General features: G+C 32.5%; 1 protein-coding gene across 4 annotated transcripts in view; it reads right to left on the reverse strand.

Moving 5' to 3' along the window:
* Positions 1-3,883: 3,883 nt before the first annotated feature.
* LOC107443054 (uncharacterized) overlaps positions 3,884-23,381 on the reverse strand; it is a 36,310-nt gene continuing 16,812 nt past the window's right edge. For all 4 annotated transcript variants that reach the window (XM_087166437.1, XM_087166438.1, XM_087166440.1 and 1 more), the window contains 5 exons: positions 13,206-13,419; positions 7,552-7,734; positions 5,947-6,125; positions 5,504-5,736; positions 3,884-4,383 (listed from right to left, as the gene is read on the reverse strand). In XM_087166437.1, coding sequence (XP_087022563.1) covers positions 3,992-4,383; positions 5,504-5,736; positions 5,947-6,125; positions 7,552-7,734; positions 13,206-13,419 — 1,201 coding nt within the window. In that variant the 3' untranslated portion in view covers positions 3,884-3,991. The remainder of the gene's footprint in view (positions 4,384-5,503; positions 5,737-5,946; positions 6,126-7,551; positions 7,735-13,205; positions 13,420-23,381) is intronic.

Raw genomic sequence — 23,381 nt, forward strand, 5'->3', positions numbered from 1 at the left:
AAAATATCCTCAGTGGTAGACGGATCAGGGGTTAGAGTTCCCTTGCAATCAGGATAACCGTAGGAAATTTTCGCGGTCTTCTATTCCACATAACGCAAATGCGAGTTAGTTCCATCAAAAAGTTCTTCACGAAGGCAAATTTCGCCCAATACTTGATCCAGGAGTTCCCTTGTCCTCTGGATTGGGTTCAAAATTACAAGGCTACGGAGTTGAGCATAGATAGTCGTAATCCAAAAAATTGGGTCTGCTGTTCAACGACAGTTATTAAATAAATTTTTTGTTCATCATAACAAGACCAGACTCCAATTACTACCATATATTTGGGACATAAAATTCTTTATTCATTTCAAACTTCATTTCAAAAGCACATTATTCAATGATTAATTTTCCAAAATAAATTTCAATATAGAATTTTTGTTTTCAGAGATTCAGTGCAAAGTTTGAACAATATTTTCAGAAAAAATATACTTAACTGGTGACAAAATGCCTTATATTTAAAAATATTAATATTATGAAACAAATTTCACAAGGACCATGAACTATTTAACTTAAGTCTCTTTCTATAAGAGATTTCCTCAAGCAATTTTGCCACTTAGCAAGGCTTTGAATGCTTTGTTGACTTTTATTCAAGATCGTAAAAAGACAGTCACAATAAACTGGGTAACTTTAAGCTGCCAGAAATTTTTTTGGTTATTTTAACTCCATGTAAATATTTTAATTTATAAACGTCATTGAACCTCCAACCCAAATTTTGGGTTTGCGACTACCAGTGTTCAAGTCCGTAGCTTTGTAATTTTGAACACAACCTAGAAGTCAAGGTAGCTCCTGGAAGTATTAGGAGAAATTTTGATGGAACTAACCCTCATTTGTTGCATTACATGGGGAGGAAAACCACGAAAACCTCAAACGGTGAGTCTGACGGCAAAGAGACTCTAACCTAAAATCCGTCTACCACTGAGGATATTTTACGTCAGCACTGTGGTCTGTTCGAGCCGGATACGGAATTCGTTTCCACCAGCCATTGCTGGAATTCGAGCGCTGGTCACTTAATTGGGAGGCGAGCACTCTTTCCCTTAAGCCCCCACGACTACTAAGCAATAATTGTGGAAAAGGCCATGCCTAGTATGGCAAAGTAGGATAATCATTACTTATTTCTTAATCAAATTTTCGATAAGATTCACAGTGAATGTGTGATTTAAAATTGAAAATGTGTGTGATTAAAATTGAAAATAAAGCAGTCCGTGAAAGATATGTTACAAGATTCAAAGCGATTATGAACGTGAAAAGCGATTATGCATGTTATTGCTTTATAAAAGCTTTGTTTGACTTTCATTAATTCATTAAAAAAATAATTAAATTATATACGTTTGTTTTAATTAAAAAAAAATTTGAAAACAGAATTATTATGTATAATTTTTAAAAAGCAATCGAAAAAATTAACAAAATAATAATGTACAAAATGACATTTTTTAAAATTATCCATTAAGTATAATTGTAAAACAAATGTATTTTGTCATTTTTAGCTTTTTCCATTTCATTTATTTAATTAGCTTTTTCCATTTTTCATGAGACATATTCACGCATAGAGTTATTACTCTATGCGTGAATTTATTACTCTATGTATTCACGTCTCAGCAGGGTCACGGTATGATGAAAACGTAGCACATTTACGTCTCTACAGAATCACCGTGTGACTAAGTTGTGACATATTCATGTCTCAACTGTGTCCCCATGTGACGAAGATGTGACATATTCACGCCTCAACACTGTCACCATGAGACTTAATTGAGACCTGAATATGTCACATTCACGTCATACGGTGAAGTCACTGCGACAACTGAATGCCTCATTGTGGTCTGTTGTTGACGTCTGGGTGACGTTAAATGTCACGTCACTAAAGGAGGACACAGTAACCTTTTTAGACCCACGCATCGTCATCGCAAAAGTCACATATGACTTCACAAATATGTCTCCATGGCTGTTGAATTTTTGTTGCAATCTGGTAGCGGTGTTATCTGGATAGTTATGTTTCTGCTGCCTATGGGCCAGCCTGTATGGTATTTTTTCCGGCAAGTTTAACAGTTTACGGACCTCGAGTTAATTCTCGAATGCTAAATTTTAATCCATTGCTTTTCCTGAACTTTTTATTAATCCCCAACGTAATTTCAAATTTTATGATTTTTTCGCAGCGAAGAAAACTGTAACATTAAGTTGAACACTCAAAACAACAGAGGTGGCTCTTACGCTTTTTCATTATAGATAAAAGTATATATTTAATTATTTTGCAAAAAATTTTTTATTTATCATGAATGATCCATTTTATCATTATAACAATTAATATTATTTATGGGTCAGTTCTTGAGACTAGATATGCAAATCTATGATTTGCCTCTTCTCTGCTATAAATTGATTTTATTCTTTTTCAGGAACATATAGGAAAACTTGGATGTCGATTTTCCAATAATCGAAAAGATTCTTATGCATAACTAACAGCTAATTTTTATGATTATAAATAATAACCTATAGCTTGAATGTTAAACGTTTAGTTTCTGAAAATTAGGAGGAAAAACCCAATGTATATAAACTCTTTAAAAAAAATTTATAAGACGGTTGAAGACTTCTCTTCTCAAACGAGCAATCTGTCCCACTATGAACTGATCGTTAGACACGGTTCTCAGTAGATCAAGTATCACTTTCTGAACGGGTTAAATACCACTTTAATTCACTCGCGAAGGGACCGAAGTTGCACGGTATTTGTCTTCGCTAAATTAGGTTGTTGTTGCTTATCCTCATAGATCTGACATTAGTCAGATCAAATCCAGAAAGTTGTTGACACCCAGAAAGTCGATGACAAGAAGTGGATCGGAAGTTAAGTCCGCCCTGCTGGATAGTCCGACACAATCAAGTATATGTTTCGGCGAGGCTGGATGGACGCAGCATTTTTTACAAGTCGGGTAAATTTTTGTGCCACGTTTGAATCTTAGACATTTTAGGTGACCAGTTGAGAATCTGGCCAAGGGAGCTTCGATCGCAATTGATTCCCAGAAGGGTGCCAGGAGATGTTGCGATGTACCATTGGTGCTTAGGTGTAGTTTGCCAGATTGATTTTGTCTATATTTTTCATTGGAGTAAAGTAATAATAATAAGTGATGATCCGGTGGATATATCTTCTTCACGGTCATCTTTGGAGTTTTCGTTAAATTGTTCTACCGTAAAGTGCTCGGTTTCGCGCGTGGGTCGTTGGACAAAAGATTATCGAAAGGAGAAGAAGTTCAGTTCTTCGAAAACGTAACTAACGCGAGGAATTGCTCGGTGCGATACGCTATTCCAGAAAAAAAGGGAAAAAAAACTAACAGGGTGAGCAACATACTCAGATTTAGCAGAGCGTCATTTGAACTAAGATCCAGTGCATAAGAAACAAAGTGACAGGAGGTACGTCACCTGTGACCCGGTTATTGGGCAACTCCATTTGCATAGTTGGATACGCAGCCTCCCGCCATTTTATTCTTTCCTTGTCGAAATGTGTTTGCAGATTTAATTTACAGGGATTATATAAATGTATTCTTAAAGAAATATCTTAATTAATAGTATAGTATTGTTTGTAAATAGTGTAAAAATAAAGAACAAACCAATCATGAGTAAAAAAGAGAAAATATTTCTCCTTCACCTCAACATTTCCCCAACCCCAGTATTGGTGAGGAGGGGGGGAGGTCGAAGACCGAAATCATAATTGGGTGGTCATAATAATTTGGCCACTAGGTGTATAAACCATGGTTAAAAGCGTCAAAAACTGTAAATTGAACTTACCAACCCTGCTTGAAAGACACAATGTTTGTTTATTCATTCATTTGTTATAATTTTAGTCTTCAATAAACCAACAGTATTAAAAAGATCTTTTAATGTTTTTATTTTTTCGAGAATGAAATATTTACACTGAGAGGAAATGCTGAGTAAAAAGTTGACTAGTTGTTTCACAAGGCATGTCTTTCAATCACTTGTTGTCTTCAGGCTTGAGGCAGCTGTAGGGGGGAGGGGGATCAAAGACAGCATGGTAGGGGGGAGGGAGTTCTTCAGATGCCGTCGTCGTCGTTTCGGGTTCTGTTCTGGTGGAGGATGTTCTGAAAGGCAGGGTAAGGAGTGGAGCTGCCACTGCCGGAAGGGTCGACGACGACTGCCTGGAGTAAATGCGCCTTATCCTCTCTCTGTCTGCCCTCACAAAAAAGGCGACCAGCACGAAGAACATGAGGGGCAGGAAGACAGAGAGAATGGCAAAAACTGCCAATCTAGGCTTGCACCTTGATCGGATGGTGAAGGAAGATCGACCAGCATTTGGTTCTTCGGGTATCCAAACCAATGCACCGTCATCAGATGCAAAAGAAAGACCTGGAAACGAAATTACCCATTATATTTTACTTGAATTGACTCTTTAAGCAAAACAGCGTCAGTTCTGGAAATACAAATTAAAGATAAAATAATGATAGCGAGGGGCGACTATTTCATATAACAAGAAAAGAAGTTAAATGAAAGTGCTATTAAATGACTACTTTATATAAAAGTAATGAAGACTACCTTATATAAAAGTAATGAAAACTACTTTATATGAAAGTAGTCCCCATGAGCATTTTTCTCATTGACTGACGAGCCCTTATGAAACTGTCTTTGGGTTGTTACTTGAGATTGTCCTTAACTGACCTCTTCGCGTCATTTCCTGACACGAATCTGGTTCCCGTAAGTTGTTTCGTTTTCAAGTGCCCGAAAATAAGGAAGTCACCACAAGGCTACAGGTATGGTGGATGTTGCAGCATTACCCCTTTGAACCTTGTCAGCGTTTCCTTAATTCATCAGTGACGCATGAGTAGTAAGAAATTTTTACTAAACCTACGTGCCACTTGCATGAATGAGACACGCCTTTGTGGCGCACTCATGCGTCAAGGATTATGGACCGAACCATTATAGCGTGGGGTTTGTTGCCTCACTTTTATTTACTCCACCCTCTTGTCATTCATCAGTTATACCGCAGGAGAAATTCCATAGTAACCATTTAAAATTTTAATTTTAGCCGATCTACAGAAGGAAAAAAAAGCAAATTATCACGGGATTGCTGTTATAAGTATACATACTTGGTAGGGGTACTGGTAAATAGCTTATGGAGAAGAAGAAATGAATTAGAGCTTCAAACTGGATTTTTAACCTTCATGAAAATTTAGTGAATTAAATGGAAAAGAATGCATGAAGATCGATGCTGTAAGATAGTCAATAGATAGGCAAATCCCATGGGGAAAAAGATCTCGTGGTATACTCCCGCTAAGATGGATAGACTGTGTTGAGAATGACATTCTTAACATTCCTAAGGTTAAGAATTAGAGAGTAATTACCAAAGGTAGTGATGCCATGAAGGATTTTTACCTCTAGCGTTTTCTGGAGAGTAATTTTATATGTTACATTAAAAATGGTTTTCTAGAAAAGGCAAGAATCAATGAATTTCTACAACAGGATTACATACCAATGGTGCAAGACGTTGAGAGGCTGCACATGTCGAAGGAGTGTCCGGACTTCATGATTGTGTAGCGGGATCTGTCGATGAGCAATTGAAGACCGAAGTGATTGGTCTTCTCTTTATTGGTATTGAGGGCCACAATCACGTAGAACCCATCGGCGGTGATGTTTACTTTCACTGGTCTCTGAGATACCACATCACACATTGTTTCTTCACCGCTCACTGCCACAGCATAATCACTGCAAAGAAAACAGGTCGTAGTTTAAGTAAATAGAATCTGGAGACAAAAAAAAAGTTTTTTTAAAAAAAAGAAATGCTTAGTGCAGCAAGACGGAAAGTTGATTTGGCAGAAAAAGTCATGAAGGTGCTTTAGAGTTGAAGGGAGATCGTGGAACACTAAATCAAACAGTCTGTAATATGAATTTATTTAATAATGCTCCTTAACTTACCTGACCAATGAAGAATCTTTTTGCCTCTTCATGTTTCTACATGCTGAGAAATATTCATTCTTTGAACAGTCTAGATTCGATATTTGAATCTCTTCTGAGCTTGCTTCTTCCATCGAACTATCATCGGAATTCTGCTGTTCTGAGAGCTTTTGCAAATATTCTTGAACACCGTGTTCACCCTGATTAAATAAATTAAAATGAGTATTTTTTGAAAAAATATATATCAATATATTAAAATAATTAACCATATATTTAAACTTTATGAAAATTAATCTTTTTTATTTTATAAAGATAAATAAAAGGAGTAAAAAAAAGTAAAATAATTTTCCATGAGGTGAACGTTAGGCTTTTGCTATAAGCAAAAGTATTATTGTTGGAGATGTTAGTTAGATTGCTTTCTGTGATAAGTAAAATAATTTTCTTTGATGTAAACGTTAGCTCTTAGCTATATGCAAATGCATTATTGTTGGAAATGTCAGTTAGATTACTTTCTGAGATAAGTAAAATAATTTTCTAGTATGTGAACGTTAACTCTTTGCTATACGCAAATGCATTATTGTAGGAGATGTCAGTTAGATTACATTCAGAAATTGTTTTGAATACAGTTAGAATATATATTTGCCGATTTAAAGATAACTTATGATTGATGGAAATAGGTCTTTCATTTCTAGGGTCTTTCATTTAGCTATACGCAATTGATTCATTTATTTTTCCAAATTATTTATTTTACTTATTTATTTTAATTTAATTTTGTTTATTTTTCAAGTGCATTTGGTGACGTCAAAAACTCTTTTTTAACCAAACATGAAAATGCCAAAAATGAGAACGCAGACACGAAATATTTAAACAAGTCTTAAAGATTTACATGTGTCACCGATTGAACATTTGCGGACAAAAAATTAAGGCAAAGGTATAAAATGTATAAATTTTCATTCTAATTTGTCAAAATTCAATAAATTGTTACAAATAATCTTCGCTTACTCAGCTCCTCAGTAATAAAGCTGCTATAAAACGGACCAAAAACAAAATAAGATTTTCAAACTCATCTTATTTTGTTTATTAAAAATTTCTAGATATAAAAGGTCCATAGTTAAAGTTTGCATTAGTGAGCAATATCCGAATTTCATGAAATTTCATTTCAGTAACGTTAGCAAAATTTCATGAAATTAGGCAAAGACATAAAATAAAACCTCTAGATAAGTTTGCATTATTTGCTTTACTAATATGGAGACTCTGCTACTATCACTATCACTTCTTTACAGCTTGGCCTTCCACATCTCCAGACTTAAATTCTTGCACATCAAAAACAGATTGATCATGACCACATCACACGCGTCTCCGAACTTAATTATAGCACAACACACCATGAATGTATTATTCCCATTATGCTCTACTTTGCGCATTACCTATTACACGATTGAGTATTCACGTCTCCCCCTCTCCGTTACTATGGTTTCGGCAAATCTTGCTTTTTTGCAACACCGGTACGTTTCAGTAAGACGCTGGACAATAGGCAATACTTGCGAGGGGGGGGGGCTACTGGCCGAAGCCATGGTAACGTAGAGGAGGAAGATGTGGAGAGTGGGGATAGTTATGAACTCTTACTTTAAAGACCAGTAGTCTTGCTCCTTCTTGTGATGCACAAGAGTAGATTTCAAGAACTGAAGATGTGAGGAGAAAATATTTGAGTTTGAAGGAGTTTCGACTTCTGCCTCCTCCCAACTTCAAAGAGACGCTCACTTTCTGTTTATTAAGATGGTTGGCGTTGACATGGGGAGACTGGCTTACCTGAAAATAAACTTAGATATTTATCTCACTGCTCTTAAATAATAACGAAAAAAATTAATAAGAAATTATTCAAATTAAAAGGAAAATGTATGTATTTTTTAAAACAAAATGTTCACGAAATTAACATTATTTACGTCGAAAATTATCTCTTAAGCGCAACAAAATTGCTAATTTATGAGTTAAGTGAATCAAGATAATAAAACTAATAAAAATGTCCGTATTTAAAAGTTCATCTTCATATTTTGTAACAGAACTCTCCAGAACTGAACAGAATTTTGTGGCAATATGGAAATAACTACATAGAAAGCTAATATAAAAAATAAAATACAAATTAAAAAACATTGTTAAGACGTTGACAAACCTTAAACGAAATTATGGCAGATGTACAGTCAGCAAAAAAAAAAGATATCACCCTGAATAACTTTTGTTCTAATGATCGGATTTTCACGATCTAAGTGTCAATCTTAATGGTTCCCGGGGGTGACCTCAAATATGCTAATTAATTAGTGCTAACTATTAATTAAGTTACGAAATCAGACACAAAAACGTACTTTCTCTGAATAAACATGTATTTTTTTTTACATATTTGGATTTCTGACCTTCAAAATATAGGGGGTAGCCGCAATCTGGGAAATGTGGTCCCCATAGTTTGGTCAGGAGAGCGATCCAAAGTTCGTACCCCTTAATGTTAATTTCGCTTTTTGCGTTTTCAGTCATATTTTCAAAACTAATGAAGCAATTAAAAAAAAATTGCACCCACTCATAAAACTCATTTACCCAAAGATAATTTCATGAAAAAAATAATTTTTAATATTTATTTATTATTTTTTATTATTTAATTAAAGTGAGGATGAAAAAATATTGAATTATAAGGTATGAATTTTTTTATACCATAATAATCTACATATTTTTCAATAGAAAAATCTAAAGTTTTCAACTGTTTTTATTTATTAGAATCTAAAAAAAATTAAAATTAATTATTTTTAAAAAAATAATTTGGCGACAATAAAAAAATGATTAAATGGGGCGATTAATATTAAAATGTGATAAACTTGCGAAGAACTTGACTTCGCGCGCGTAGTGTAAAATTTCATTCCTATTTTTTTCCCTAATAATCGTTTGCTAATCTTTTTATTTTTATTTCTTTCAAACTATAAAATACGATGTTTCTTTTTAGTCATTTAATAATTTATTTGTAATTCAGCAAAGAAATTATGAATAAAACATTTTGAATAAAAAACACTTTATTCAACGAATGTCTAGTTTTATAAAGGCGTGCATCTGATAGAATATGATTATGCACCAGATTGTGCTTACTTAATGTGATTATTTTTTTAATTTTTGATTTTCTTTTTCAATAACTGATACAATTTCAATAATATACATACGTATGCATAGATTTGGAATAATATATTTATCAATTTCTTGAATATATATTTTATAATTATTAATACGAATGCGTAGTCAACATTTTTAATCATCTTAAAACTTCGCCCGGTGGCTGAGCGGTAGCGCTTCGCGATGTCGTTCCTCGGGCCGGGCAAGGCTGACTCAGCCTTTCATCCCTTCAGTGGGTCGATAAATAAATACCAAGCATGATTGGGAACTAAACACTGGGGGTTCCGCGTTCGGCTGACCACCTGACCGGAACATCTGCTCCTGCACCCCAGAGCCCTAGGTCCAGAAAACTGAGGTGGGCACAGTAGGCCTTGGCCCTCCATGGGCTGTCGTGCAGCTGAGTTTAGAGTAGAGTTTTTTAAAACTTCTTTACATCTTATATATCGCCTTAATCTTAAAATAAATTTGTAAATTACCTGTCTGTGCGTGTTTCGCAGAATTATTTTTCTAACTTTTTTATTGAATTTTAATGCAATTGTTTTTAAATTCTATTATGTATATTTTTTTCCAATAATATACTAATCAATCATTTAAGTACTTTAATTTATGTTTTTCTTTAAAATAAAATTACTTTTTAAATTATTGCTAAGTTCTTATTGAAAGAAAACTTAGAATTATTGCCAGCTATCTGAGAATTAAATCTTGTTAAGAAATTAAAAATATTCTACTGATCACACACAATATCATTCGAAGCAGAACAGCTGACTATTTACTAAAAATACTATTGTTTACGAAAATTGAAGATAAATTATTAATTTTATTTTTTTTATTACTTCTTATTTATTCGAGTAATGAAAAGTAAATGCGTATGTGCGCACAGGGGAAAAATTTAACAGATTGTTTTGTTTTTTAAACGAACAAAAAACTATGGGCATGCAATTTTAATTCAACATTCAAAGTTAATCTTGTGCGCTAACCCGTTTAAGTTACCCTTTTGTCTTAAAAAGTTGAAAATATTTTCTTTAAAAGTTGTTTGTATGATTTCTCAACTTTTGCACAGTTCAAAAAAATATTGCTATATCAGGAAAATGTTCGATATGCCTTGTTTTGTTAAACAACTACTAAAATAAAAAATTGTAAAAAGATTTGAAAAACGTGCTACTTTTAGAATCATCATCTCAAAAATTGTTCTTTTACTCCATTTGACTTTTTTCTTCTTAAATAACTTATAATCATAGTTTTAACACACGTTTTGAAGAAATTATGTATACCAATTTCTCCTAATATTTCGTAATAAAAAAACAAAAATATTAATGATTTATTTATACAGTGAAACCTGCCAAGTTGACCACACTTGTAAGTTTTACACCTGAATAAGTTGACCTCAATTATCAAGAACGGAAATTTTCCTACATAATAAAGAAGCAAAACCTTTGTAACTTGACCACCTGTCTATCTTGTATGTTGACCACTGAAATAAGTTAATTTTGTCTAGGAGTATTATGAAATTCTATTCTAAAACCCTCATAAGTTGACCAGAAAAAAAAATTCAGAAAATTTTCTGTCATTTTGCAATGTATGTTAATATTTCACTTGTTTGGTGAAATTGTGTAAAAAGCTAATCTAAACCCTTTTGTGAGTTGACCATCTGGGGAAACTGTAGGGAGTCAGCTTTTGACCATTTCTTTCATTCATTCATTGAAAACAGGTGTGTTAGTTGAAAAGTTGCTCTTCCAGTTGCAATAGTGAGCAAATAGGCTTGTATGTGTAGTAATAACAGAATAAATTTTAAAGTGTTAAAATAATTTTGTTTTGTTAAAGTTTTCAATGTTTTGCTGTTGTGATATTTTAAGAAATTATTTTTATTAAACACTTCACATGCATAACTAACAAAATAATTTTTTTTTAAAAGTTAGTTAAATATTAAAATTATTTCTGTGTAACAAATTGAAGTTCGTTTAGGTTTAAACACATTTCTTGAGATATTCATTTAGTCATTTGCTAAATCAAATTTTAATGTCAAGTAAAAAAAAAATTAAATATATAGCAACATGTGGGAAACGAAAAAGTAAACAATGTCCCACCCCTTCTATAAGTTGACCACTTGTCTACGTTGGCCACTAAAACAATGCACATGAAGTGGTCAACTTACACAAGTTTTACTGTAATTGTTTCATTGAACCAGAGTAGTTAATTGTTTTCGTAATAATCGGCCTTACAACTATTTAACTTAGATTCTTTGGACTAGGCGTCACTTCATGCATGTCTTTCGAGATTGAAATTTCAAAGATAAAATGTAAAAATTACAAGAATGCGTAAGCTGGTTTCAACTAACAAAAAAAAGGGACAAAATCGTTGGCCATATAACATTTATTAAGTTTTACAATTTTATCGAAAATAAATACCGTGATTTCTATAAAATTTTGCGATTATGCATCAGAATAGCTATCTTTTATCAGGTCCACCTTTGCTTGATCACTTTTTTTTCCTTCCCTAAGAAACTCGAAGTGAGGGGCAATAGCATTCAACCCTACAACTCTTCAAAAATTTATGATAACTTATAAAAATTTGTTTTTAATTCAAAACTGTCATACAAATTACATTAAAACAGCTTTAAAAAAATAAATAATGTCAGATAAAAAGGTAAAGATTCTATAATCTTGCAGAATCAAAAATAATTTAATAATTTATTTAAATTTTCTTTTTAAAGGAGATTAAAAAAAAAAAAAAAAAGCCCAGAAAGCAACGCGAAAAATTCTTTTGGTTGCTTAGCAACGAGAAGCACTATCTTTTCCCATCTTGTCATTCATTCAGTTTCTTTATGGTTGTTATAAATTATTTCCCCTTCTATGGCGAGGTAATTTGGCATATTTTTAAAAAATCGCCAGATATATAAATCCTTATTGCGACCTAATTTACAACCCATTTTTTTTCGAAATTTTGTCTACCCCCCCTATTTTAAGGGTCAGGATTCCAAATATGTAAAAAAAAATACATGTTTATTCAGAGAAAGTACGTTTTTGTGTCTAATTTCGTAACTTAATTAATAGTTAGCACTAATTAATTAGCATATTTGAGGTCACCCCCAGGAACCATTAAGATTGACACTTAGTTCGTGAAAATCCGATCATTAGAACAAAAGTTATTCAGGGTGATATCTTTTTTTTTTGCGGACTGTACGTAGACATTTCCGTTATTTATGTAAGACTAAATGCTGACTTAAATAGTAGCAATAAATCCAAGAGCGTTCGTAGAGTTTGCTTGAGTTGAGTCTGAGCAATTTCGATATTGATGTAAGCCTTTCCCGGAAATTGACACACAATTTGTTTTCAGCCGTTTGTCATAGACGGTGTATTCCACAAACAGCTAACATATGAAGCCACAATTACGTCGAATTAAAGTCGAACAATTATGTCCTCATGCAACACGACTTTACATTTAGTTTTATTGCTCTGATACGAATTGATTCATTAACAATGGCCCGACTTGAGCAGTCTCATATATTGGTGTGAAACTTGCTGATATTTAATTTTTACCTTTGTTTTAAAATGTGATACGCAAGCTACATCTTTGAATATGTGATGTGCAAATATTATAGTTCTTCTTGGGGGAGTTTACTTAAATTAGAGTTATAATACAAGCTGTCTCAGGTTTTCAAAGTGAGTTATTATTTTTGCATGAAGTGCATGCAACTTGAACATTTATTTTAGTGACTAGTTTTTCAATACAGTTCTTTATTATTTGATGTGTAATTACTCGCATTAAACTATTTTTGTGCAATAGTGTCATTAAACAAATTGAACTGTGACAACATCTTAAGTGCTACTTTTTAATTCACCAGCTTAGCTGAAATTAAACCTCATATTTTTACCACCCTACTGCATATCACTACACAGATAAAACTCAATGATCATCTATCCGCATGAATACGCCTTTACTTCATTTGCATGTCGCCACCTCATAGAAACGCCACAAAATGCAAGCTAAAGATGAATGGGGAAGGGGCCGCCAGCAGCCCCAGGTGCCCAGATGCTTTATACAGTTCAGTTCATCCCATAAGAATGAGCAATCTGCGGCTTCTAACTTTAACTTATCAGTATAAAAGATATGTAGATTAGACACTTGTTTAGTACCTGGTAAGCTACAAAAGGATGATCGGAGGTGAGAGCAATCGCTTCGCACCACACAGTGGATGCTGGTGGTATCAATCTCTGGTCAGTGGCTGAAAGTTCAATTCTGTGTTCGGGCCAGGTCTTTCGCTCTGTGAAAGTAAAGAACAGGCCGAATACGGCCACTATGAATACAGCTGATAGCACAAACCATCCCGAGATCTTGGAGGTCATCACACTGTGGGGGGGAAATTTGAACATAGCATGAGTGCATGACATAGGACTGAATTTCATGACAAATGAAAAGATAATATTATCAATACAACTCAATCGTTTAATCGCAACAATAAGAATAAAAATCGCAACATAATGGAATACGTTTCAATTCAATGTTAAATAGTATATACAACTGGTCGCTATCACTGTTTCTATCATAATAGTTCAACCTCTTTCTTGGGTATCTTATGGTACAGTCAGGAGAAATTGCTTATGTTGTTCACAGTCATTCAAACGTTCTTCCTTCTGCTGAAAAGTCAATTTTTTTGAAATCTCACCTGAAAGCTATATTTTTTACACTTATGTTTTCCTTACCCAAAGCAGTTAACCCAGATAGCAAAATAAGGTTTATTTTAACCCAGAAAATTTTGTTATGCGGTTTACGTGTAAACCTTCTAACTTTAAAACAAGATCTGTGACCATTTGCTCAATTCTACGCACATTACCCTCCTCCAAAACCTTGTAAAACAACCTGCGGTATAAAAACCTTAAATCGAGGTTGACTTAGGGAAGTGTTCCCCAACTCCCGGTCAGCGGATCGGTACCGGTCCGTGGATCAAATAGTACCAGGCCGCCCATTTCATTGAAACTAAATTTAAATTCCTAGTTTTTATACCCCAAATTAAAAATATCTGTGTTCCATTAAAATTTTATTTACTTAAAAAAAGGGGTCCCCGAAAGTAGTGACATAAATTTTAATGTTTGTAATGTGTCATTGTCTCCGATTACCCCCAGATGGAACCGTCTCATTGCAAGGAAACAAGCTCAGTTTTCATTGATTTAACGTTCTAGTAAGTTAAAATGTTAAATCACTTTATATTTATTTTTTGGTGTAACTGTATTTTACTTGGAAGTTGAATACAATTAAATTAAAATTTATAAATCAAAATAATCTAATATATAAACAATCAACGCCCCCCCCTCCTCAGAGGGCCGCGGTAAAAATATCAAACGTTGACAGGTACGCGGTGATAAAAAGGTTGGGGAACACTGACTTAGGGTTCTCAAGCGTGAAAAAATCTATCAAAAAGCTAGTCTCAAGGTGAAAATAATCTTAAATCTAGGTAATTATAAGGTTTCTTTTCGCTAAGTCTTGTATGTTCAGCTGAAATCCACCTTGTCTTGAAATTTTAATGGACAATGCAATTTGATCCTATCGCTAGTGTGACGTCAGCTGAAAACGTCATCATAGACCTAAGTGACCATTCTACCTAAGTGACAATGCTTTTTAAAATAGCTTTAAAAATAATTTTTAATCCTTTTGGGATTGAAACTGCAATATTTTTGGTTTATTGAAAAAAGGTTTTTAGTACAAACATTTTCGCGACAATTAAAAGAAAGTTCCGAAACAAGGTTGTCGTAAGGTTAAATATTTTCAGGGAAAGTCGCTCCTTTCATTTTGCCCCAAAAGTCTTACTTACAAGTAAAAAGTATTCCCTCAACAACCATGAGAGAGAGCATTTTCACTATTTCGTGACACATGATTCTGATAATCTGCTCAGCATTATCCTCAGGCCGGTGAGATTAATTCTACACAATTCCATATGTAAATTTCGAGGAGGGGTGAGATTAATTCTCAATTCGGTTTTTACAATTGATTTAAAATTTATGATTTATTTCTGTCACATAAACAATGAAATATGCCTCTATAACTGAAACAAAGAGCACATGTCTGCTAAAGTTAAGTTTATTATTTTTTTATTTGCATGAAAAACTGAATATACGATGAGTGTATTGAAATAATTGAGCAGTAGTGAAATTTGCACTCAAGGAATTAAGTACAAACCGTGCCCAGTGTTAAGAATTGCCACGAGGCGGCGCTCATATCATATAACACATTATTGTTCAGTTGCCATTCAACTCTAGAACAGAGAACATCTCTTGTTACTCAAAATGATCTTGTCAATTTTATGTTATTAAGTTGTAAATAAATGTTTATGTTTGTTACAGTCCGCTACTTTATAGCTCAATATATCACGAACACTTAACAAAAAGTGGTCATCGCCGAGCACGAAGACAAACCGAACGCTTGTGAAAATTTAATACGAAATCGAAACGAACAATGGCTTTGGAGCAAATAACAGTATTTAACCGAAAACGGGGTTATATACGAGGACAATTGACAAGGATTGAAAATGCACTTCAGCAAAATACTGATTTACCTGTAGACAATACGGACATCACTCAAAAATTATCAACTTTGGATAAACTTAGAACAAAGTTAGAGGATCTACGCAGCGAATGCTATTCTACTTTGTCGGATGAGGATTTGCCAGATTTTGAAGAAAGTTTAGATGGGCTGCAAATTGACCTCGAAACATGCGAGGTAAGCTTTCAAAAACTTTTAAATCCAAATTCTAATTCAAATGAAAATAGTTCGTCCTCTGGTAACTGTAAACTAAAATTACCGTCAATTAATCTTCCCGAATTTTCAGGTTTATATGTCGAATGGTTGTCATTCAAAACGCAATTTATGTCTTTAATTGACGATAACAAACAGTTGTCAGAACAACAAAAATTGTTTTACCTTCAGTCGGCACTTAAGGGTAACGCTAAACAATTAATTACGGTAAATGATACGTACAACAGTTTATTCGAAGCATTGAAAAAACGATTTGAAAATACACGGTTGCTAATTATGAGTCATATTGGTGAAATATTTAATTTTTCTAAAGTTAAATGTGAATCTGCGTCTAGTTTAAGACAGATGCTCGATAAAATTGAAAGTAATTTGCGATCATTAAAACAACTAGAATTAGAAACGAACCCTCTTTGCGAAGCAATATTAATTTATATAATTATTCAAAGAATTGATATTGACTCACGTAAATTATACGAAATGGAATTGGGTTCGGAATTACCGAGTTGGGAAAAATTTACGGAATTCTTAACTAAAAGATGTCAAGCACTAGAAAATGTAAACAGAAATTCAGGCGAATTTAAACGGGAACCAACCCCGAAATTCAAAACTCTAATGGTGAAAAACGAAAACAAAAATAATTGTTTATTAGGATGCATGGAATCCCACCCTATTTTCAGATGTAAAAAGTTTATCGATTCTAACGCAGATGATAGATTAAAATGTGTTGTAAGGAATAAATTATGCTTTAATTGTCTCGGATTTCACACAATGTCTAAATGTAAGAAAATTCATTTAAAATGTAAATCTTGTAACAAGAATCATAGTACAATGTTACACGGAGCGAACTTTTTCTTCGATAGACAAAATCAAAACAAAAATACGGGTGTGGCGCCAATGAGCAGGGAAGAAAGAAATAATTCAGTTTCGGAACAAGAAGTTACGCAATCACAAATGCAAAATGAAATTAATAACAAACCGCAAGAGGCACCATGTTTATATTCTTTTAATGTAAATAAAAACGTTCTTCTTTCTACAGTGAAAGTTAAAATATTGCAATCGAACGGAAAATATTTGCATTTAACAGGGCTATGCGATTCTGGAAGTATGAAATCTCTTATTACAGAAGAGGCAGCTAATTTATTGGGTTTAAAAAGATCGCGTTGTAGGTCAAATTTAATAGGATTAAAAAATACAGTATTTCCAATAACTGAGAAGATTTATTCGCGTATAAGTAATGATGAGGAATCATTTAGTAAGGAACTCGAATTGTTAATTTTGCCAGAAATAGCCGGAAATGTTCCTTCGGAAGAAATAAATATTTCTAATTTGAATTTACCCGAAAACGTTAAGTACGCTAATCCTAATTTTTATTTACCGCAAAAAATATCGATTCTTTTAGGAGGAGACGTATTTTATGAATTGTTAAAAGGAAATCAAATTCGATTAAGGGGTAATTCTATTATTTTAATTGAAACAGTTTTCGGGTGGATGGTTACAGGTTCGATCCCCTCTACACACCCACATGATTCCAAATGTTATTTCATACAGGACAATGTTGATGAAGGGTTAAATAAATTTTGGGAATTAGAGTCAATTGGGATAGTTCCAAATGATAATACAGATGAGGAAAGTACTGCTTTAGCTCTCTTTAAAAATTCTGTAGATTACAAAGAAGGGAGGTATCAAGTTGGGCTACCATGGAAACATGATTTTAGGGAATTAAACGATAACTTAACTGTAGCCAGAGGACGGCTAGATCATTTGATTAGAAAAGTTGAGAGACGCTCAGAACTGTATGAAGATTATCGTGAAATTCTGAAAGACTATGAAAATCAAGGCATCATAGAGAAGGTCCCAAAAGACAAAGTACAAACAGATAAACCGCTATTTTATCTACCATTTTCCATGGTTTACAGAGAATCAGTCAGTTCTAGTAAACGAATAGTTTTTGATGCCAGCTCACATGAAGAAGGTGAACTTTCCTTAAATGACTGTTTATACGCAGGACTTAGCCTAAACCCCCTGATATTTAACATGCTCATATTTTTTCGTTTGAATGCTGTGGTGATCTTAGCAGATATCGAAAAAGCGTTCCTTCAAATATCGTTGAATGAGACAGATCGAAATGCAGTGAGATTTCTTTTTCCAAGTTCGAACCCGGCCATAAGTGAGCAGTATGACATAAATATTTTTAGATTTTGCAGAGTTCTTTTTGGTGTCAACGCCAGTCCCTTCTTGCTTTCTGCCACAATTAAGGAACATATCAAAAAATATCAAGAGTTGCATCCCGCTACGACGAGTATGCTCAATGAATGTCTATATGTCGACGACTTCATAGGAGCTCTCGACGACGTGAAATCTGCCTTTCAGATGTCGGACGAAGCCAAGAAAATTATGGCAGAAGCAAGCATGAATCTGTGTAAATGGAGTTCAAACAGCAAGGAACTAGTACAATTATGGAAAGATTGCGGGTTCGAAACCCACCCCATTCATTCGGAAGCCAATCCTATAGCCAATTTACACAAAGTTCTAGGACTGCCATGGCATGTGCATGAAGACTACATCTCTGTAGATCTGAAAGACTTGCTTAAATTCGATGGAAAAGAAAGCATTACTAAAAGAATTGTTTTAAGAACTATCGGAAAACTGTTCGACATATTGGGTTTTCTTAGTCCGTACACAATAAGACTCAAGTGTTTACTCCAAGATTTGTGGCTTAGAAAGTGTCCGTGGGATACGGAACTTCCACCGGACATTCGCCAACAATTTATTCAGTGGAGGTCTGAATTATCGGTCTTTTCAAAATTACAAGTTCCTAGAATGATTCTAGATTCCAGTCTAGATGATGCCAAGGTACTTCAAATTCATGTATTTTCGGATGCCAGTGTTTCCAATCGAGTGAAAGAGATTCAAGCCCTTAGCAATCCTGAATCTTGGTCACACGTTCCCGGTAAACTTAACATTGCTGACATTCTTACGAGAGGAGTTAGTGCAGAAGTTCTTCTGAAAAATGAGGCCTGGTGGTCAGGTCCCGAGTTTTTAAGAAAAGATGAGATTTCAGTGTTTGAGTGCTCTAATTCCATTGCTGAAAACTCTTACCTTTCAGAGTTAAAAAAAGGTTCCTCTGTTGAAGAGGATATGTGTTTTGCTTTAACTAATCAAAATGTTATGTTTTATAATTACCTACTTAAACTTACCAATAATTTTTCTAAACTTGTTCGTATAGTTTCATATATTTTTAGATTTATCTATAACTGTAAAAATCCAAAGAACAAGGCAGGTAGGTATTTAGATTCTGAAGAATTGAACAAATCCGAAACTTTTCTCTTAAAATTTGCCCAAAGTGAATATTTAGAAGAATTGAATGCTTTAGTGAAAGGTGAGAATGTGAAAGGTAAAAGTAAATTGTCTTCTCTTAATTGTTTTATTGATAAAAAGGGTCTTATACGTGTTGGAGGTCGAATTGTAAATTCAAGTGTTAATGATTGTACTAAACATCCAATTGTCCTTCCAGCAAAACATCCCTTAACCTATATGATTGTATATTATTTTCATTTGAAATATTTACATGTCGGAGCACAAACTTTGTTGTACTTAATACGTCAAAAATATTGGCCTGTGAACGGCAGAAATTTGTGCAGGTTGGTAATACACAATTGTGTTACGTGCACAAAAAACAAACCAGTTTTAGAGCAACAATTAATGGGTCAGTTACCTAAAGAACGAATCGAACCTTCTCCTCCATTTACCATAACAGGTATTGATTTTTGTGGACCATTTTATATAAAATTTAAAGGACAAAGGAAAGGTGTTTTAAATAAGATATATGTTGCAATTTATGTATGTTTCTGTACTAAATCAATACATTTAGATTTTGTAAGTGACTTAACATCAACAGGGTTTATAGCTAACTTGAAAAGATTTTTTTCTAGAAGAGGTAAGGCCTCTAAAATTTTCACTGACAATGGACGAAATTTCGTGGGTGCAGACGCTGAACTGAAACGGCTTTTCAAAATTATTAATTCACCAGATGAACCTTTGGCTCAATATTTTGCCGAGGAAAAAATTGATTGGCAATATAACCCCCCAAGATCACCAAATTTTGGAGGATTATATGAAGCCGGCGTTAAATCTTTTAAATTCCACCTAAAACGGATAGCGGGAAATTCCAATTTTACTTTGGAAGAATTCATTACAGTTTTAGCAGAGATTGAAGGAGTATTAAACTCCAGGCCATTGACTCCATTGTCAGCTGATTTCGAAAACTTTGATACCCTAACACCTGGGCATTTTCTTATTGGGAGACCCATCACTTCTATTACAGAACCCCAACTTGCAGATATCAATGAAAATAGACTCAGTAAATGGGAAAAGATTTCTAAAATTTCTCAAAAAATTTGGAGACTTTGGAAGAGAGATTATTTAAGTAATCTCCAAGAACGCCACAAATGGCAGTTCAGTAAAGATAATGTTAAAATTGGAACTTTAGTGTTGGTGAAAGAAGAGAATTTGCCAGCAACTAAATGGTTAACAGGAAGAATTGAGGAAATATTTATGGGAAGGTAAGAGTTGTAAATATACGTTTGCCACAAGGCAATATACTTAAAAGATCAGTACGTAACATTTGTATTTTACCTATATATTAATTCTTGTGTTAAAATTTTCATTATAATTGTAAAGTTGAAATTGAGATTACTTTTATATATATTTGATGTTTTGTATGAATATTGTCAATTTTTCATTTTATTTTATTATGTAATAAGCATTGTAATTAATAATGATTGGATTTAAACATCCAATCGGCGGGGAGTGTTAAGAATTGCCACGAGGCGGCGCTCATATCATATAACACATTATTGTTCAGTTGCCATTCAACTCTAGAACAGAGAACATCTCTTGTTACTCAAAATGATCTTGTCAATTTTATGTTATTAAGTTGTAAATAAATGTTTATGTTTGTTACAGTCCGCTACTTTATAGCTCAATATATCACGAACACTTAACACCCAGCGTCCGATATACTGAACAACATCTAGTAATTTTTTTTCATTTAAAAAAAAATATTTTAAGATTTATTTCTGTTTAGATGACTTTCAAAAGTTTATTCAGAAAGACAATTAGATTTACCCTAATTGGCTTCAATGACAAGTAAAAACTATAAGAATAGTAGTAAGAAAGTTAAGAATTTCGATACAAATAACATTTTAGACACATAATTATGTATTCACTAATTATAATAATGTTATTTATATATAGACACATATAAATATGTCATTTATTTATAGACACATAAATAAATAACATTTAAGACACATAAATATATTATTATTTAAGACTCGTGGATTTTGTCTCATAAACAACTTCACTTTTAAATTACATACTAAAATATATTCTCAATATTTAAAAGATACAAAAATTTAAAATAAATCATTTTTTATGCAATAAATAAATGCCACTAATAAAAGTTAACTAAGTTTAATTATTTAAATTTTTTAAAGAAATATTTTATCGTATTTATGAGTTTATTTTTTTAACATCATATTTCTGAGTAAAAATCTGCCACTATTTAATATTTCGATCTCGTGATTATGAACGCTGAGGAAAAAAAACGTTACGCTGATAAAACATTAAAAAAAACTGCATGCGTTGCTGAACGAAAATAGAGAGATCAACATGCATATTAATAGATAAAATGTTGGCATGATTTGAAACAGATAAAATGCTTAACACCGTAATTGGATTGTGACTAGATAAACTAGTTCTATTGAATCTGATTATTTATGATATGCCCTAACAATATTTATGGAGAACTTAATAATGTATACATATAGATAGATTTTTTTTTAAAAAAATGCCTTGAATAACTTCTACTCTATTCTTTGAATTTTAACTTTTCTTAATCTTATTTCATAATAAGAGTCATAAAATATTGCAGTAGATAATTTGTCTTACGAAATCAGACACTTTATCTGAATAAAGCAAATACGAGGATAATATCGTCAAGACTTTCCTTATTTTCTGTTCTTTTTTTTAAATTTTAATTTTAAAAATAAATGTAGAAGTTTTTTTAATGCTACAAGGAAAATCTCCTGTGCTTTGAAAATCCTACTCATTACAAATTCTGCTAATAGTACAGACTTTCGTTCAAAGATTTACTAACAGTATGTTTGGCACTATGACACGAAATATAAATAATAAAAAAAATCTTACTAATAATGCATACCGTGAATTATTTAACGAATGAATTATTTAATTAAACTTTTTTAAAATAGTATCTCAAAATTCAAATAAACAAGTAATACAAAAAAAAATTAAACTCAATTCCTACTCAGGTCAACAAAGAAAAATTTTATTTCAGTTACTTTTTATTAAATAATTAAATAATTTCTCCCATATAAATGAATGAATGGATGAATAAAAAGTATTTTATTTATTAACGATTAAAAATTTTAACAAGATATATAAATATATATAATAAGGAGAGCGTGAACTAATTGTAGGAATTGAAAAAAAAAAGAATATTGGGATTAGGCAACTATAAAAGTATAACTTTGGTGACGTGGACCACACATGCTACCACGTAATGTTCTTTATTGAATTTATCTGGCACAGCGAATATTAAATACAATTGAATATTTAAATGCACGCAATAAACTATTTGCTTAGGTTGAAAATGATCACTGATGTTATTTTTAAAATCTGTGAAAAACTGAATCACTTATAGTAAAATTTAAAACAATGATTAACGCTTAACTCATCAGAAAATTCCATTTCATTTTTCACTCATTCCTATTTAATGAATGAATTAATATAAAAAATGTTATGAATATAATTTAATAAAAAATGCATTAACATTAAGCGTTATCCCCTACAACAGGGATGGCGAACCAATGGCACGCGACACAATATTTTGGGCACGCCACCGATCACAAAGTTCACTATGAAGCACATTAACAATTAAATTAAAATTCACAAAGAACAAAAAAAATAGGCAATTATTGACAAAAAAATTAACAAGTAATGTCAAAAAACAATTAATAATCATAAGAATAAGCTAACAATAATATATATATATATATATATATATATATATATATATATATATATATATATATATATATATATATATATATATATATATATATATATATATATATATATATATATATATATATATATATATATTGATTTAAAAGGTTAAAAAACAGTGTTTTAAATCATTGATACTTTTATTATTTCTTTTCTTAGTTTCAAAATTTATTTTAAGTAAATTACTGCATTAGTTTTAAAATTTATTATTGTTGCATTAATTAATTTCAGCTAACGAAATTACTTTCTTTCTTGGTATGCGTTAAATTCTAACACATTTGAAATTACATTTTTACAAATCTCCTGATTCTTGAGATTAATAGTACAGATTAAAGTAAACATTTAAGTATTTTTTCTCATATGTTTAGCGGTATCTTTGACATTATCAGATTTTCTAAAAAGAACTTTTGTGGGAAAAAATTTTTCAATGAGTAGGTACATAGATTTTTAAAAAAAATTTTTTTAGCTTAACT

Source organism: Parasteatoda tepidariorum, chromosome 6 (assembly GCF_982258835.1).
Source record: "Parasteatoda tepidariorum strain Cologne lab strain chromosome 6, Ptep-v5.0, whole genome shotgun sequence".
NCBI lineage: Eukaryota > Metazoa > Arthropoda > Arachnida > Araneae > Theridiidae > Parasteatoda > Parasteatoda tepidariorum.